General features: G+C 48.2%; 1 protein-coding gene across 1 annotated transcript in view; it reads right to left on the reverse strand.

Moving 5' to 3' along the window:
- The window catches only part of NECAB2 (N-terminal EF-hand calcium binding protein 2), a 62,044-nt gene extending 44,391 nt beyond the window's left edge, over positions 1–17,653 (reverse strand). Inside the window, exons 1-2 of the mRNA XM_050311102.1 lie at positions 17,447–17,653; positions 9,047–9,071 (exon numbers count right to left, since the gene is read on the reverse strand). Of these exons, the coding sequence (XP_050167059.1) occupies positions 9,047–9,071; positions 17,447–17,644 (223 nt within the window). The 5' untranslated portion in view covers positions 17,645–17,653. The remainder of the gene's footprint in view (positions 1–9,046; positions 9,072–17,446) is intronic.

A 17,653-nucleotide genomic window follows, 5' to 3' on the forward strand; every position in this document is an offset into this window, starting at 1 on the left:
CTAGCTGCCAGCAAGGCAGGTGTGTCTTTGCTGCCCTGCTCTGCAGAAAGGTCCCCCTGCCAACAGACACCTTCTGCTTCCATCTCCTCTACCCAAATCTGCCCCCAGCCTCTCACAGGTCTTTCTTGGCCCACTTCCTCCTCACTAGTGCTCCTAGAGGGAGGAGAAATGGGGAAAATATCAGGTATCCTTCCTCATTTGGGTATTGTAAATCTGTCATTTCTGGAAACATCTACCAAAATAGTCTGCCCAGACAGTGATGCAGCCCCACACCCCGATGTGAAGGACACGGAGAGGGTAAACAGTGTGATTGCATTTGCTGAACAGCAGTCATCCTGTCCCTGGCTGCTGACCTTTAAAATGTCAGGCTCCTCATTTAGAAAGCAACAATTGGGTTTGGAAAGTTTGCAGCGTCTGTGTTTTGCTCCAGCCACTTTTGCAGACGATGCTTTGCAAGAACGTCTCCCACTGCTCGGTTTTCCTTTCCCCTTCATCTCCTCAGGATTTCAGCACTCAGCACCTCGTTTGCCCACACTGCTGTTGTTACAGGAGGATTTAATATTCCTTAATACACACAGTTCCATTTTTATAACTTCTTTTAGCTAATTCTGCCTCCAGATACATGTTAGAAAACCATTGTCTTTTTCATTTCCAGCTTAGGTATTTCTTTTCCTGCCACTAGATCACAGGATGCAGAGGAGAGGAAACTAGTTTGGTTCCTTTCTTTGAAAAAGTATAAATATTTTATCTTGTTTTTAGAGTCTTGTGCAAGTACTTCCATTTATAGCACACATTTTTTCCCCCACTGTTTGACACATACCAAGCGTATTAATTGCTACCACTATCACTCCAGCTACAAAAGATAACAAGACAATTCTGCACGTGGCTGTGTTTGCTCATGGTCACAGCCTGAGCTCCACGAAGCCCAGGGGCAGCCTCACATCCCCCATCCCTTATTGCAGTCTGCAGTCTGAGAGGGAGCCAGGCAAGCTGTGCCTTCGCATCACTCAGGCAGAAGCGTTTCAAATTCATTCCTGGTCCCTTCCTGCCCCTCCATCCTTCCTTTCCTCTTCTCCCACTCATGGGGATGTCACAGGGCTTGGTGAGTGGTGCACATTTGCTCTCTGCAGCTGGTGCTGGTGCCAAGGGAGGTGGCAGCCATGGCAGCTCTGCTGCCCGCCAGGGGTGCAGATTGCTGCCCCATTTATTATTATTATTATTATTATACTGTGAGGAGCCTATTAATGTGAATACACTCATTTTGGCAAACCTTGAACTATTTGCCAATATTAATTCAGCCTTTTTTAGAAGATAGGGAGGGAGGTGTCATGAAATAAAGAAAGCAACTGATGGCACTACAAAGGCGAGGAAGGAAAAACAGCCCTGCTTAACAAAGTGGAGCATGTCTGAAAGGCAGCAAACCAGCCAGCTGGAAAAGTAACATCTCCACAATGAGCAGAAAATCCTCTGGAAAGGGAAATACGCTTCAGTGTACTCATTTTTATTAGCAGATCAGGCACAAGCCTGTGCTTTGGTGGTGGCACAGCAGAGCAATAAACAACAGAACCACCACGTGCCTGAAGAACACACAGGCTCTGCAGGTTCCAGGAGTCAATTGTTTTGGCTCAAGGAAAAGAACCCCTGTGTTTACAGGCCGAGCACCAGAAGCACCCAAAAGCACCCACTCTGGTCATTACTGATAACAACTGGTCCCTTTTACTGACTGGGGTTAGAAAGCCCCGGGCAACAGCAGGGCTGAAGCCACTGGCAGCTGCTCTGTGCCAGGCTGGGGGCCTCAATGCCAGGAGCCAATTAAGGCAGAAACTTGGCAGCAGGAATTGATCTTGGATCCAAACCCCAAGTCAAGGCCAAGTCGCTTCTTGAAGCTGAGCCCAGCAGGCACCAGCCCCTTCTGTTCTGCTGAGCAGCCCCAGGAGCACGGCCAGGGCACCTTCCCTTCACACACAGGAGCTTGGCCAGCACTCAGCCAGGTTTCACCTCTGCACTGAGGCTGCAGCAGGGTCACACAAGAGAGAATTCCACCCAAAAAATAATTTTAAATTATTTCCACCTGTAAAACTTTCTGAAAGCATTGCAGGCTTTTTCCTGCCTTTTCCAGGCTTTTTTCCTTCCCACAATGCAGACAACGAGCCATGAAACCAAGACACTCGGGCTCCTGCTTCTCATGTCTGTGAAACTCCAGCTTCACTCTTTGCTATCACATCCTCCCAGGAAAAAAGTCAGTTGTTCCTGTCCCCCAGATTATCCCTGTTGGGAGCTGCAGATCCAGATGTATCCCTGTTTCAAATTCTGACACGTCTTTCCCTACTGCAAATCAGAAAGATGCTTATTCCCCTGTCTCCAATATATGTTATCTGGTATTTTAAAAGAGGGAGAAATAGAAAGAAAAATGTCTACATGATTTATAGGTGTTCCTGGCCCATTGCCTGAGCACAGGCTGCCAGAACGTATTTTCTCACAATTGTCTGGCGAAAATTGCTCTCAAATTATAAGGATAACTTGCAGCAGTGTATTTGTTCTGGATTTAATGTTTGCCTTATTTAATTTTAACAGCTATAATAAAAAATCTTCAATAAATACAGCTGCTCTGCAGAAGATACCTAATTAAAAACAATGCCAGAGCCCAGTGCTGGCTCTTCCTCCCACGGCAACAAGAGCAGGGGACTGTGCAAGCAAAAAGGAAAGAGGAGGGATTTTGTTCCACTCAGGATCTGCTTCACTTTCCCTGAGGGAACTTCCCACAGATTAAACTGAAAAACAAACACAGGAAAGTTCTGCTACCAAGAGAGAGAAGTAGCAATAGAAGCTCTAAGTGAGATTTAGGTGCAGTAGCAAGGGAAATAATGCAAGCTGAGGGTCACACAAGAAACCTGTGGTGGCAAAGGCAATGGGAATGGTAACACAGAACAGGGGACAGCAGCTCGGATCCTTCACACTAATACCTAGCAGAGAAACTGGATATCACAAGGATTTAATCAAAATGCTCAGAGCTGCACTTAATTCTGATGCACAAGAGAACAGCAGGCTCTTTGCCTGTCCTGTGTAAGAGTGGAGCAGGTTGATGAGGAGCTCCACACTTTGTAGAGTTGGACTCACAACACTCAGAGGGCAGATGTCCACCCTAGGACCCTGACCCTACACACAAGTCATGTCCCTGGTCACTGCTACACATCAGCTGAGTCCCCAAAGCCTGCAGCCAGCTGTTTAATCTGTCAAGATACTACAGTAAGCCAAGTTGCAAAAGTCCTTTCCAAGCACTTCAAAATTTCATATCTACCAGGGGAAAAAAAAAAGAAAAGGGAATAATTTAGCAAGAGGAATATTGATTTGTTGTATCTGCTTTGAAAAGTTTCCCAGATCTAGCAAGATGAGACATTAATGAGACAGATCAAAAAGCACTAGGGAGTTAAATCCTCAATGTCCATCACTTCCCTGGCTTGCCATGATAGCCAGAGCTTTCCTCTTCCCTTTTTTTCCAGCTTTTGAAGCTTGTGAGCTCTGCACCCCAAGGGTGGGCCAGGCACTGTGGCCACAAAGCCATCAGGCAGAGCAGCACTGCTGGTTATGTGTAAGAAGCTGAGCTTCCCCTGCTCACACAACCCCTCTGCCAGCTGCCCAGGCTCCTTAACCCCTTTGCTGTGAGCTGATGTGCAAAGATCCTCCTGTTCCCCGCTTTTCAGCGGCTCTCCAAGTGCCCCTAAGGTTTGCAGTGGAATTTGCTGGGAGGCTCAGAACACCGGGGTGTGCAGACCTTTCCTTGCAGAGTAGCAGCATAAATCTCCTTTAACGAGCTCTGAAGGGACTAACAGATATCTGTGCAGCTGTTTGAAGGACGAGCCCTGCTGGGACAGGAATGGCACAATGCCATTGCCCTGGGTGACTCTTAACCAAGAAGCCCTTTCCAACCACCAATTCCTGCTGCATTCATGCTTCCTTTTTTCCCCTTTATTAGCTCTGCTACGTCCTCTACAGGCCTTCAGCTGTTCATCCAGATCAGCTGAAAACTGAAACCTCCTCTCAGCTTTTGTACTCCAGATCTCTATGCTAAACTTAAAAATGAACTTGGTTAAATCCATGTTCACAAGGTATTGTATTTCATTTCTTATAACAGCAGGAGCTATTCAAGAAAGTATGTGCTCAGTGGCTTGGTTCCCATTCACACCTTCTCTAGAGGGGATAGACTCAAGGCAGAACCACAACAGTCCTTGGGACAGAAATCACAAGGACTGCAGCAATAGGAAGGTGCCGAGTTGACCAAATCACAATAACTCATCACTGGTCACTAAGAAGTGAAATACTGCACCACCAGCTCCTCCTGCCATCTTCTGCAGGCATTTTATCACCATATGCCAAGTTTTTGGCATACTTGCTTTTGCATCTCTCCTCTTCCACGGCAGAGGTCCACACAAAACCACCTGACCCCCAGGGATGGGCCAGACTGATGGCCACTTCCAGGAACAAGATCTAACAACTATGGCAAAACCGAGTGAACCAAACCCCAGATTAAATTTAGATGCACTTCACATTTAGTTCACTCGAGGCGTGGGAGTTGGGTGCTCGCAGGGAGCTGGAGATTTCCAGATAAAACATCGATTCCTGGGAATCGACATTTCTGGAATGAATCCTTAGCAGTCAGGCTGTCCTGTCAAAATAAAGCCATCTTAATCTTTCAAAGAGAATCCCAGCTATTTAATTGATTAGCAGCTTTCTAATGAGAGGATGAAGTACACAGTAGATAACTGAGATGATTGACAGCTCTGCTGCACCAGCCTGAAACAAGATGCCTCCGTTTTCCCACCACATGCCAATTAAACGATTAAGTATTGTTTACTGGGACTGGGAGGATTACAAGACAGTAGGTGGATTTATTAGCAGAGAAAGGAAAAACACTCCTACACAGAAGAAAAAGATTATTTTGAATGACTAACAACCATGCCCCTGTAAAGCATGACTAGAGCTAGCTGAGTTATTCACTGTCAGAAGGTTACACCCCAGAACTTCTCCCTTCTTCAGACCATTTGCCAGTTTATTGGATATCTCCGATGTGCTCATCATTTCCAGGTGTCCTATGCAGATCATTTTCCCAGTTGTGTAGACAGCTGTAAATCCAACTCCTTCATATTATCACTGGGCAAAAAGTTGGGAACTGAACTCACACGAGAGTCAGAATCTCACTTTTCGGGGGCAGGAGAACAAGATGTCTTTAACAAGCAAGAGCTTCTTCATTAGCATCCTCTCAGCACACGCAGGCACTGAATCAGATCAGCTAAATACAAGTACCTGAACATGGCAGGAGCAATAACGTGGTTTAGCATCTTGCATCGAGAACATCCAATTTTACATGAATTAACAATTTATGTGGAGGAGCTTTGGAAGGCAGGGGGAGGAGGGAGAAGCTCTTGATTTCAAAGATCAGGCTCCATAGTTACCATATCTGAACCAGCCACATTGCTTTAAAACAATATATGCCATTTTTACCAGGCTGGGGGGGAAAGGATATCAAGATGCTAAAAAGATTTCCAAATTTATAACCTCTTGTCTGTAGGAATCTGCGCATCAAATGAGACTATTCCTTAAGCTTACAATTCCCCCCTTTGTCTGTTAGGAGACCCTTCAATCACCTGATCTCTGCATGGCAAAAGGGAAATATTCTAGTTAAACAAGATGGCAAGAGCTGAAGTTTTCTGAGATTTTCCCCCAGCCCATTTCCCACACGGGTCTGTAAGAGCTTTAGCACAGCTGAGGAAAGCGAGAGTTGCCAGTTCTGGGTAAAGCTGCCAGCACTCCCTGCCCTGGGAGCTCTCTCCCCAGTATGTCACCATCACACAGCACTGCATAATGACCCAGCTCAGCTGGTTAATTAAAAAGAGCCAAGTCCCTGCCAGACAGGAAGCTCTGCAGGTGTGGAGACCACAGAAGGATGGTAACAGAGGAAAATATTTTGGGAACCTGTGGACTTGCGTTTTTAGCAGCCTGTCCAGGGCTCAGGGCCCCTTCCTGGGATTCTGACAAAAATGGAAAGGAGAAGATTTTCGTTTCTCCACAGAGGGCTGTCACTGCACCTGCTGTGAGACATGAAAGCAGCAGCCTGACGCTTCCACTGTTCCTTGGAGCTGCACCAGGCACAGCCACGAACACTCTGAACTTCAGCAAATCAATACATTAAAGGCCAGGATGTCAAAGAGAAAATGGTGAAAAAGAGATCCCTAGGGATATTAAATACAAAGATATTACCTCTGGCTCTGGAAACTCTGAGCCCTAGTTTGCAGGAGGCTCTACCAAGGCAAATATTCCTGCAGGTCTCCTGCAGCAGCTGCTGTGGGGTACGAGCTGCAGGGGCTGGGGGGCTGGGACCCCAAAAGGGCTGTAGAGAACACACTGAGCTCGTTAAAAAGAGTGGCAAAGTCTGTTATCCACAGTCCAGCAAACATAAATGGCTGGTGAAGGTGGTCACTGTGGCTGGCAGGTGCTCTCTCAAGAAAAAAGAAGCATCTGGATAAATGTAGGGAAAACCACTGCAGGACATACAGAGGGAAGAACATCCAGGGAAAAGACCATGGAGGAGATGGGCAGGTTTTTCCTGGGTGAGGGGCAGAGGTAAAAATAACAGGTTTACTCCTGCTGACAAAAGCATCCTGTTTGGCCTTTGCCTGTTGTTCATGTTAAAATGCTGGAGGACTGCTTGGCCATCAGCAGGAACAGGGGATAAGGCTGCAAAACCAGTTTGGGGTGAGTGTCACCAACAGTAAGGGAACTGGTCAGAAAAAGTTATCAGCTTTCCAAAGGTAAATTTTTCATCTCAGACACCCATCACCAGAGCAGAACAACTGGGTCCAAAGGTTCATCATTTCCCAAGTTATCACCCACATCACAAGACACAGATTCATGGCTTGTCACTGGCACGTACCAAATACAACAAGAGAGCTGTCCCTGCACTGAAAGCCACACTAAAATTTAACCCCACAACCTTGTGATGTGGTAAACACAAAAACGACAGCTCTGCCCTCTTGGCTGGGTTGGAAAGATGTGTCTGTCTGGCAGGCAGCAGCTCCTTCCATCACGAAGGAGAAAAGCCTTAATATTCACACAACAGCAAAGACAAGATTTTGTACTTTGAGTTCTGATTTTTCAGCCTCATCACAGCTGTTATAATTTTAATTAAAACTAAGACAAAAGAGCAGCATTATTTGACAGAGCTCGAAAAGCAGTGGCTGGAAATAAGTGTGCCAAGCCCGGGACGTTGCAGTGCATCCTCTCCAGCTTTGTTCAGCACAGGAACATTTGTTACTGAAAAGAAAAATCACTGGTTTTGATTTCAGCTGCCCTACACAGAAACTGTCCTGGGGACTGGGAGGCAGCTGCCCAAGGAGGGAGGCTGAACATGGATTTGGAAAGGAACAGTTTCCCAGGTTGAAGTCTGGAGTGGGATTTTCAACTTCAGACAGAAATGGGACTAACTGAGCACAGACTGAACTCAGGATCTCCATGCAGCAAAGGCATTGACTGCTGCAGTCCCCAGACCTCCCCAGACTTGTCCTGATGTGCAGTGACAGGTAAGATGTCACGCCAGGCTGGCAGCCCCAGCACTCAGCTCGTGGGGCAGCAAAGAGCAAGCAGGCAGCCTCTCTCACAGGCAGCCTCTGTCACAGGCAGCCTCTCTCACAGGCAGCCTTCTCACAAGCAGCCTCTCTCACAGGCAGCATCTCTCACAGGCAGCCTCTCTCACAGGCAGCCTCTCTCACAGGCAGCCTTCTCACAGGCAGCATCTCTCACAGGCAGCCTCTCTCACAGGCAGCCTCTGTCACAGGCAGCCTCTCTCACAGGCAGCCTCTCTCACAGGCAGCATTCTCACAGGCAGCCTCTCTCACAGGCAGCCTTCTCACAGGCAGCCTCTCTCACAGGCAGCCTCCCTCACAGGCAGCCTCTCTCACAGGCAGCATTCTCACAGGCAGCCTCGAATATTTCACCAGACCCTGGGTCTCCAGTGACACAGCAGTGAAGTGCTCAGGGGGCTGTGAAGTGTGTCCAGCTGGGGGCTGAAAGCACAAACTCATTTTTTCCCATAAGCAGCACTTGGAGTGCTCTCCCCCCATTCCCCTTGCAAGGCACAACTGCTCAGCTTTTCCAAGCAACAAATTTCAGTGTCTTATTGCTGTGTCAGTCATCATAACCAGAAGGCCACATCAGCAGGGCATTCACTGCCATCCAGCAGCCAGCTGACAGCACCTGCATTGCCTCACCAGGGGCAGCCAGCACATGCACCTGGGAGCTCCTGCACAAATCAGGGATCTCGCTTTTTCATCTGGAAGGGAATAAACAGACTGTCCCCTGTGCTCCTCTGCACAACCCTCCCACAGGTCCCTCTGCAAACACACACAGTTTGGATGCATATTTAATTTTCTTGTGCAACAGGGAAAGAATAGATACTAGCTCTTGGGATTTGCTCTCGTAGCTAAAATTAAACTGCTTTTCAGGGTGGAGAAAGATCCTGGGATTGGACTCATTGACTCTTCTTCCCTTAAGGGTGTTATCTTGCAGCAGAGCAGCTCTCTCCTTCCCAGTGAAGACATGTGCATGTTATTCCCTGTGTAAGGACATGGATGGGCTCATCACAGCTCAGCTTTCCACAGGTACAGGCTGAAAACACACATCAGTACATGTTGCTCCTTGATGGGTCCAGTCATTCAGGAACCAGATTACCAATATTCACAGATTCAGTCTGTTTTGCAAAGCTGTTCCAAGATTACCAGGTGGTGAATCCTCACTTATCACTTACCTGTGATTTATTTTTATGGGGTTTTTTTGTGAAATTGCCCCAAATCTGGTGGGGTACACTGGTATCACTTCTGCTCTAAGAATATCTTTTCCAAAGAAATACCCCTACCTTTTCTGATGCTTTGACTGTATCACCGTCAGATCCAGTCAACTGAAGGACATTTAAACAGTCGGATGTTGCTATCAGGAGAAATGGAAATGCTGCCAATAGTCCAATGAACAAATGTGAAATATGAATGTACAGACTTACCATTTTTGTCAGCTCTTCTGAAAATCTAGAATTGAAAGAGAGAGAGAAACATTTTTACTGTGTTGTTCAACACGAGAGGGTGAAGTCCTTCTGGCCAGGGCCACGTTCAGCCCCACACGGGGCAGCTCCAGCCCCCAGAGAGACAATTCTTGTGCTTTACTGAGCTCCCCCTTCCCAGACTCAGCTCTTCTCCCCCAGACCAATATGATGGCCAGCCACTGCCAGGGCAGAGTATCAACACAGTTGCCTTTGGAATAAGGGCTGGAAATGCTTCCAGCAGCTCCAGCACCTCCCTCACAAAGGAAAGCTGAAACTGTGGAGCCAACACCAGAAAAATACACATTAAGAAAATATTACAACAGCCTTGCAACCAGTCCAGCCAATTTTCCTAGCATCAATAATGTCTCTTAAAGCAAGTTTCACAGTTCTGCACTTCTGAAAAAAAATTATTTACAACTTTTTTTTTAAAGCAAGTCTCCTGCGTGGGAAGGAGATTATATTTAGACTTAAAACTACAGTGTGGAGGAACAGCCCACAGAGAGGAATCAGATAGCCATTTCAGAAGAAAAAAAAATTGCAATAATGTGTCGTACTGAAGAACTTGCCTGGGAGAAAGAGAACAGCAGAAACAACTGCTGTTTTTCTGACCAGTCTCATCTCAGGAATAGCCCCCTGACACAGTGCAGTTAATACCAAAAAGGCTTGTGCAAAGGTTGAAAACTTACAGGTTCCTGCCAAAAATGGCTGCTAGCACAGGTTTGGCCATAAATTACCAAAAAAATTAGCATGTTCACTAACTGGGCAGAAGAGGTAAAATATTCTCATCATTTCTTCAGGCCTGACCTTATTAATTTGAGCAAGAGCAGAGATTTTGGTTTTGCAAAGAAATTTCCTGCAGAGGGAATAAAAGCACCAGCAAGACAGATCAGAGTCAGCCATAAAATAGAATCTCTTATTTTCTGGGTCACAAAACCATTTAAAAAAAAATCAAAAGAGAAACTGCTGCACAAAACAAGAAACCCAAGAGACAAATTGAATTGCAGAATATGCTATTTCACTGAATATGGCTTAATTAAGGAACATATTAATCATTCTTTTGTCCCAAGTTCTTCCCAGGCTATGCAGCCCACAGCAAAGCCAAAGCTGGACTCCCTGGAGTCCTTCAGCAGAGACAGAATCCATCTGCTTGAATCTATCTGCTTGAATCCATCTGCATGAACCAAACCCGAGTGCTGGGAGTCCCTGAGTCCCAGCTTCAAGAGAGGGGCAGAAAAACCCTTCAAGGATTACAGCTTGTGAGCACTTCCAAACTCCTTAATTTTTGGGCTGACCATATTTTTAGAGCCATTAGAAGGTTTTTTGGGGGAAGTCCTACGTGTCTCCTTACCCACAGACTTCACTGAGGTTCTGAGGGGCCAGCCAGTCATGGCTTGTCTATGGAAGATGGAATATATCCCAGCAGGACCCCAGGATGGCTTTAGCACACATTCCTCAGCTGTGTGCAGCACGCCCTGCCCACCACACAAAATACTCTTCTTTTCATGGTTTGGGCTCCCCAGCTCCTCACTCCCCTGAGCACCTCCAGATGAGGTACTTTCCTTTTTAGGTGATTATTTCTGGGCTATTTGTTTCATCAACATACCCTTCAGTTACTCTTCCCACTGCTCTGAAGGGAGGGCACTGCAGCCAGTCTCACACAGCAGCAGCAATGCCTATTTTAAGGTCCCGTGGGAGATCCCCACCCCACTGAGCCCAGCTGAGAGAGGGAGAATAGGAAGGCACAACCAACAGGCAAAATATAACTTACACTGGGAGAAAGGCTCAACCTGCAGTGCTCTGCTCCACAGAGCTGTTCACCTTGCAAGGGATGCTTGGAGCATCAGGAAAAACAAATTAATTAAGAAATGAAAAAAATGTTTAGAAATTGAACTATTTATGTCCAGCTTCACTAAGTGAACATTTTAGAGCTCTAACTCACACAGATACTCCTTAAAGGTATGCCTATTGTAAATGAACATGTTGATAAAAGATCACATTGGCTGTATTATTTATCAAAGTTTATTCTACAGGACCAAGCTGTTTGCTTTTTTTTATTGCTAATGGGCAGGATTTATTCTTCCAGCTTAATTGGACCATGTAAAATTTGCACACATAAAAATTTTAAGTGGAACACCTGGAGGGAAAGCAATTTAAGACAAAGTCATCTGTCAGCACAGGCAGGCACTGCATCAAGGTATGAACACTGGAACGAGCACTGGGAGGCTGATAAAGATGTAATATACTCTGTGATAGCCTGGTAGTGCTGCCAAAAACGCTGCTGCTGCTGTGAAGCCCTGGGATTTATGTTCTAGCTCATCAAACAAGAGTGCTCTCCCACACACGGCCTGAGACACCCTCAGTCCTGGGCTCGAATCAGTTGTTCCCTGCGGGAAGGAGGTGATTCCTGCAGGGGAAAGGTGGAAGAGCTGCTGATGGAAGGGAAACCACAGCCCTCACATCTTGTCCCACGGACCAGAGGGCAAACCCCAGGGGCAGCTCGGTGCCAGGCTCCCAGGGAGCTCAGGGAAACCAAAGCTCCCAGCAGCTCCAGAAGGGGACCCGGGCGAGGACGCCCCATCACCTGCAGAGCCGGCCCAGCCTCGGGGGCTCCCTCAGCAGCTCCATCGCTGCCACCCTCACTCAGCAGCACAGTCACTCACACCCAGCCCAGGCACGGCCCCGGGGGTCAGTGAGAGAGGGGAATGAAATATTGATGGAGAAACCCTCGGCACGGATTGGCCTCCCGCGCCCCCGCAGGGAGCGGATCCACCGAGCCGGAGCTGCGGCACCAGCCTGGCCGGGGATGCTCCTTCTGCTCCACCGCCCCCGCTCCCCAGCCAGGGCAACGCGTGACTTCAGATGGCAAATGAGAAACCATCCAGCTCAAGAAGTGCTGCAGCAGCCATCGCCCCCCCAGCTGTGCTCTGAGGCTGTTAAGCGAGTCTCCTGAAGCACAGGCTGAGTCCCATGGTGAGCCCACAGGATGCCCACAGTATGGGCATCGACCCATTTTATGGGATTTACCCAGGCAATGTGTGCACTTTTCTGTCTGCAGCATACTTAGCCTATTTACCAGATGTTTAGATGAATAAAAACACTATTTTCTCTAGAGTAAGGAACTTCTGTCAAGATTTCCAATAGGTTTTCTTTAAATATGTGTTTTAGCTGTACTCTCCAATGGCTACTACAGATATTTGACTGGCAGAAGTAAGCAATTCAAAACCCTAGTGGTAATAATAAACTTGGAAAAAAATTGATGGTTTCAAATTTAAACATTGAGTTCTGCCTTCTCAGAGCTCCTGGATGAGAACATGCAACACTGGAGGCTGCTTAATGGAGGTTTTCTCACCAATTTTATTAAATTCACACAAGCACTCCCCTAAGAAGCCCAAGAATTATTACAGGGTTTGTAGAGTTTATTATCCCTTGAGCGGGTTAATATGATGTTGATTTAAAATAGAATGCAGCTGAGCTGAAATTTTGTTTTCCATCACAATTTTGGTGCAGAATCAAGGACAAACAAAATCAAGTCTCATGCATGAGGCAAGCCTATGGCTGAGAAAGCATCCAGAGACAACATACACCTAAAAAAATATTAATCTACTCACTATGTTCCTCCATTCCTATTCCTCTCCCTACAAGTCTCGATGCCTCCTTTGGAGGTGAGACAAAGCTTTCTGTCAGGTATGGCCTTTAGTTCTCTAACTCAAGGTACCAGTTGGAATTTCCTCTCCTACAGCCTCTCTGTGTTGCTCTTTCTGGTAATGATGTGAGAAAATAATGACCTGAAGGTTTGACACTTTGGGCTACACCTTTAGACATCCTCAGGCTAATGAGCATTTCCCCATGCGAGGAGAAAGGTTTGATTTTGGTGTTTCAGCAAGGAATATGCCATTGCTATGGAAATACTGACCCACCTGGAGCAGGTCCCCACAAAACAAAGCTGCTGCACAGCTCCAGCTCTCTGGCCATTTTTCCCAGTTCAAAGCAGATCTTTTTCTTTCTCCCTTCCCCCCCAAGAGAAGAGCAGCTGACACCATGTCCTGGCCTCTGTTTTCACTGTTACCTTCTCTTTAGACTTTACCTAGCTGTCCTAAATAAAAGTTGCAGGAAACAGGTAAGAGTTGCACTGATGTTCTGACTTGCTGATGTTCAGCACTAGAAGTTACTTCTCCATAAAGATTAGCCCTGGGTGCAGCTTCTTTTCAGGCCCCCACTTCCAAAGCCCTGCAGATCAGAAGGGGAAGCTTGGCCTCTGCTGTGTGATTGTGCACCTTGCAGAGCAGTCCCTGAAGGCAGAGCCTGGCTGTGCCCTGCCCCTCCTCTCCAGCTGTGCCCTGCCCCTGCTCTCCAGCTGTGCCCTGCCCCTGCTCTCCAGCTGTGCCCTGCCCCTCCTCTCCAGCTGTGCCCGAGGGAACGGTGTGCAAAGGATTTCCCAAAGGGAGGACTAAGGAGGAGGGAAACTGCCCTCCCAGTTCACTCCAACAAGTGAGAAGGTGAGTGAACCAACCTTAAAAAAAGATCCCAACAAATAAACCAAAACCAGAGGAAAAAAGGTCAAAGCAGAAGAGGATTGAGAAGGGATTCTGGGGATTCCTGGGGCTGCAATAACTTTGCCAGTAAGGGCTGCACTTGGACACACAGTCCTGCCTTGGGAGTGCTCCCCCATACCCAGGGCTGATCCTTACAGAGCATCTTCACCTGCAGCTACTGGGACTGACCAGGCCCCCCACATGCTGCAGTTCCCTCTCCTGCTGGCTTTTGACACAAAGGCAGGAGGAGATGAGCAAGGACAATCGGTCAGGCTGTGCTGAAGCACTCCCAGACAGGGCAATACCTGCCTGGACATTTCCTGCACTTGGGGAGCATCCACCTCAGCTCCATATTGCACATTCCCTATTCACCCTTGGCAAACAGGCTCTCACACTGGCTCACACACACCTAACACACACCCACACCATGTATCCTCCTTTCCATAAGCCTTGTGACATTTGAGGATTTGTTCTTGATTGGAAATGCCACCATCACCACACGTGGACTTGAGCAGCAGCTGAGCATGACTGTTTCCAGTAAAGGGGGTTTGTTGTTGTGGGTGCAGAAAGCACTAGAAATGCGGTGCCTGTCCACAGCCTGTGGTGTGAGTGGTAATACCTGCAGCAGGTGGCTCGTGCTGCCAGCCCTGTGCTCTTGCAGTCTGAGCAGCTGTGTGTACTCCAGACCCAGAGGGAGGCACCGGCGGGAGTACCAGGATGGGCACAGACTCCTTGCTCAAACCCAACCCCTTCTGCTGATTTTACCAGCATTGTGAAAGCTGACCATTAAATACAAAATGATATTTTCCATCACCTCCATTTCTACTACCACCACTGAAGAGCAGCTCTCATTCCCTGGTTTTAGCTTAGGACTTTTCTTCATTAGATTGTTACCAGGGTTCAGTTAATCTGCAACTTTAGCTATTTTTTACACTTGGAAACCTATAGCTTTGAGCTGAACTAGTGAACATTATTCAACCTTTTTTAATCCTTTACTCAAAAGGCCACAGGCAAAATAAAAGAAAACCACTGAAACCAGCCCAAAGTTAGGATTCATCCTCCAAGAGGCAGCTTGATGGCAGAAGACATCTAACCCTGTTTCTTCAGTTCTGCCCCGCAACAGCACAGTTTTGTTTCTCTGGTGGAAAGAGCACAGGGAACTTTGGTCTGACCCACCAGCCACCCTCGTGGAGAAGTCAGAACAAGAACACTGGGAACGGCTGAATCAAAAGAAAGCCAGAAAAGGAAGAAAACGTGACTAAGGTGCTATTAGTGTCAGAGCCATCTTATCTAATTCAGAGCCAAAGCCAAGCTTAATCCCTCCCCCAGCCCCCAAGGAACTGCCTACATAGCACAGCAGCTCCTGCAAGCCTGATAGTTAAACATCAAATCTTCAGGTCTTTCACTTCATCCTCCCTCACCAAGGAGCTGCACTGCTGTGTGCAGTAATGACAGAACCTGAAGGAGTTAATGGGAAAACAGGTTCTCCCCCCTGAGCATTCAGTGGGATGCTTGTTACTTTCCTGCTAATGTGTGAAAATTAACCTAAATACATGTTCCCACGTTTCAACCCTTTTTATGAAAGGAGGGTCTCACACTTCACTTGAAGAGCCTGTCACAGTGAAGCCACAGCTTCAACTGGCATTGCTATTGTGACAGGAGAAAAGGGAGATAATCAACTTCTAGGGAAGGAGGAAAAAAAACCCCTAAGGCCACAAGTCTTACATTTCCAGTATCCATTTCTACTTTCAGCAGGTGAGAAAGGGCTCCCAGTACCATTGTGAAAGGGAGAAATGATCAGGAGCTGCACAGCCAGTTCTATTGCATTTCCCACTGAAATAATACAATACTCTACTGTGCTTCCCATTCTGAAAGTTCATGGCTGGCTTCCCGAGTTCAAACCTCAAAGTGGAAAAAAAATTCACTTCAAGATATTAAAATTGAATGAAAAAGATACCATTTTGGTGGCAAAACAGTCCTAATTCAAGCACCTTTTTTATAAACTTAATGGTGCTCCCCAATTGTATTTAATTTTTGTATTATTATTTGCATTTATAATTGTATTTATGCTCTGAGCCCCAGACTATTGTAAGATTTCAGTAATTTCAGGGCAGAGGAAAAAACAAACACACACCAGGAAAAACCAAGTAAAAACAAAACCCCAAACAAAATGACAACAACAAAACCCAGAAAAAAACTCCCAACGACACAGTAGTATTAGCTACACTTGCCCTTTCTGTTTGTCCATGAAGCCCGTTCCCCACAGCCTGCATGCCCACCTGCCAGCCCGTTCCACCGGGCAGCACCATCCCATAAACACCCTGCTGTCCCAGCCGCTTCGGGCAGCTCACCAGGCACACACGAGGGTTCCTCAGGGAACCAAAACGCTCCTCAGCCCAGGGTGCTCAGAGGGGGAATGAGCTTTGGACTCCCCAGCCCACCCCAGTGCCTACAGGGGACGTGGCAGAAGATTCAGCAGATTATTTAGAAAATGCAAGGACTTGTTTGGAAGAGCTTCTACTGCCTATCCTTTCTTTGAGGAGGCTGGAGGAGAGCACGAGTTATCCTTTACTACAGCCAATGCTTCAGTAGTTTATTTCTGCATTCACTTTTTTTTTTTTTTTTTTTTTTTTAAGCTAGGAGATGGCAAAGCTGAGGATCTGTGTGTTTAATTACTAGATGCTGTAGAAAGACTGTAATTACACCGTTTGCACTCTGGTTGGTTCCACCCCATTCTCCCAATTCATTAAAGCGCAAATAGCCTCGTTAGCTCCCTAATCAGAAAGTCCTATAAATGCAGCAGTTGAGGCGCTCAGCACATCCCTACCAGCTCCCCCAAACCTGGCAAAGGGCCCCGCAGTCCCTTTCATCTCCATTCAGCCAGGCTAATACCAGGATTAAGGACCTACAGTACATTCTTATCCCAGTTGATTCAAGGGATGCAGGACCTGGAAAAAACACTGCAGAACCTGGGGTGCGCACCCACATCCAGCCTGTTCAGAGGGTGCAGGAAACAGGGGGCACCCCAAAGCACAGCCGGTCCAAAGAGTTCAGGATGCTGGCCGGGAGATGAAGGATACAAACTACATCTCTGTGCCCGACCGGTCAAAAAAACCCAACCAATCAACCAACCAAACAAACAAAAAACCAAACAAAAAACCCCAAACAAACAAACAAACAAAAAAAAGCAAGGAGGACTCAAGAAAGGAGGTACAGGATCCAGTCTGCACCCCATACCCAGCCCATCTGGGAGATAAAGGACCAAGGTGCACCTTATTCCCAACTCTCGCAGTGAGTGCGGGGCAAGGGACGTGGGACCCAGACTGCACCCTTAGTGCCCAGCCGGTCCAGGAGGTGGAACCCGCGTCAGCCCAGGGCACGGAATCTGCAAAGGCGTTGTTGGATCTGGGCACCCCTACGCCCAAGCAGCCCGGGAGAGGCAGGTGCTGGGGCTGCATCCCATCCCCAGCCAGCCGCGGATGGCGGAATAACCCCGCTGCCGAGCCGCTCGGGGGGTCCGCGGTGCCCCCCGTGTCCGTGCAGCCTGTGCAGCATCCGAGCGAGCAGTCCCAGAGGCCGGGACACCCCTCCTGCCCTGCCGGTCCGGGAGGTGCGGGACCCGGAGACAACGGCGCTCCCGAGGGGGTTGGGTGCGTGCGGGACCCGGGCAAGTGGATGCGGGACCCCCATGCCCACCCAGCTGAGGGCTGCGGGACCCGGGGTACGGCCGGTCCGGGGGTGCGGGAGGCGAGGAACGGACCCACTCCCGCTCGGGACGCGGCCAGGGAGGGAGGCAGGAGCCGGGGCGAGGGGAGCAGGGACCACTCACATCGAGGATGACGGAGGTGCCCTTCCTCTGGGCGGCGGCGGCTCCCGGGGCCAGCAGCTCCCGCTCGGCGAGGCCCTTGTCGCCCATCCTGCCGGCCGCCCAGCGCAGCAGCCCGTCCAGCCCGCGCAGCGCCGGCGCCGGCTTCTTCAGCAGCTTCTGCACGCCGGCCCGGCAGTACCGCGCTGCCTGCTCGCACATCCTCAGCGC

Source organism: Myiozetetes cayanensis, unplaced genomic scaffold (assembly GCF_022539395.1).
Source record: "Myiozetetes cayanensis isolate MyiCay16 unplaced genomic scaffold, myiCay2020 scf16, whole genome shotgun sequence".
Classification (NCBI taxonomy): Eukaryota; Metazoa; Chordata; class Aves; order Passeriformes; family Tyrannidae; genus Myiozetetes; species Myiozetetes cayanensis.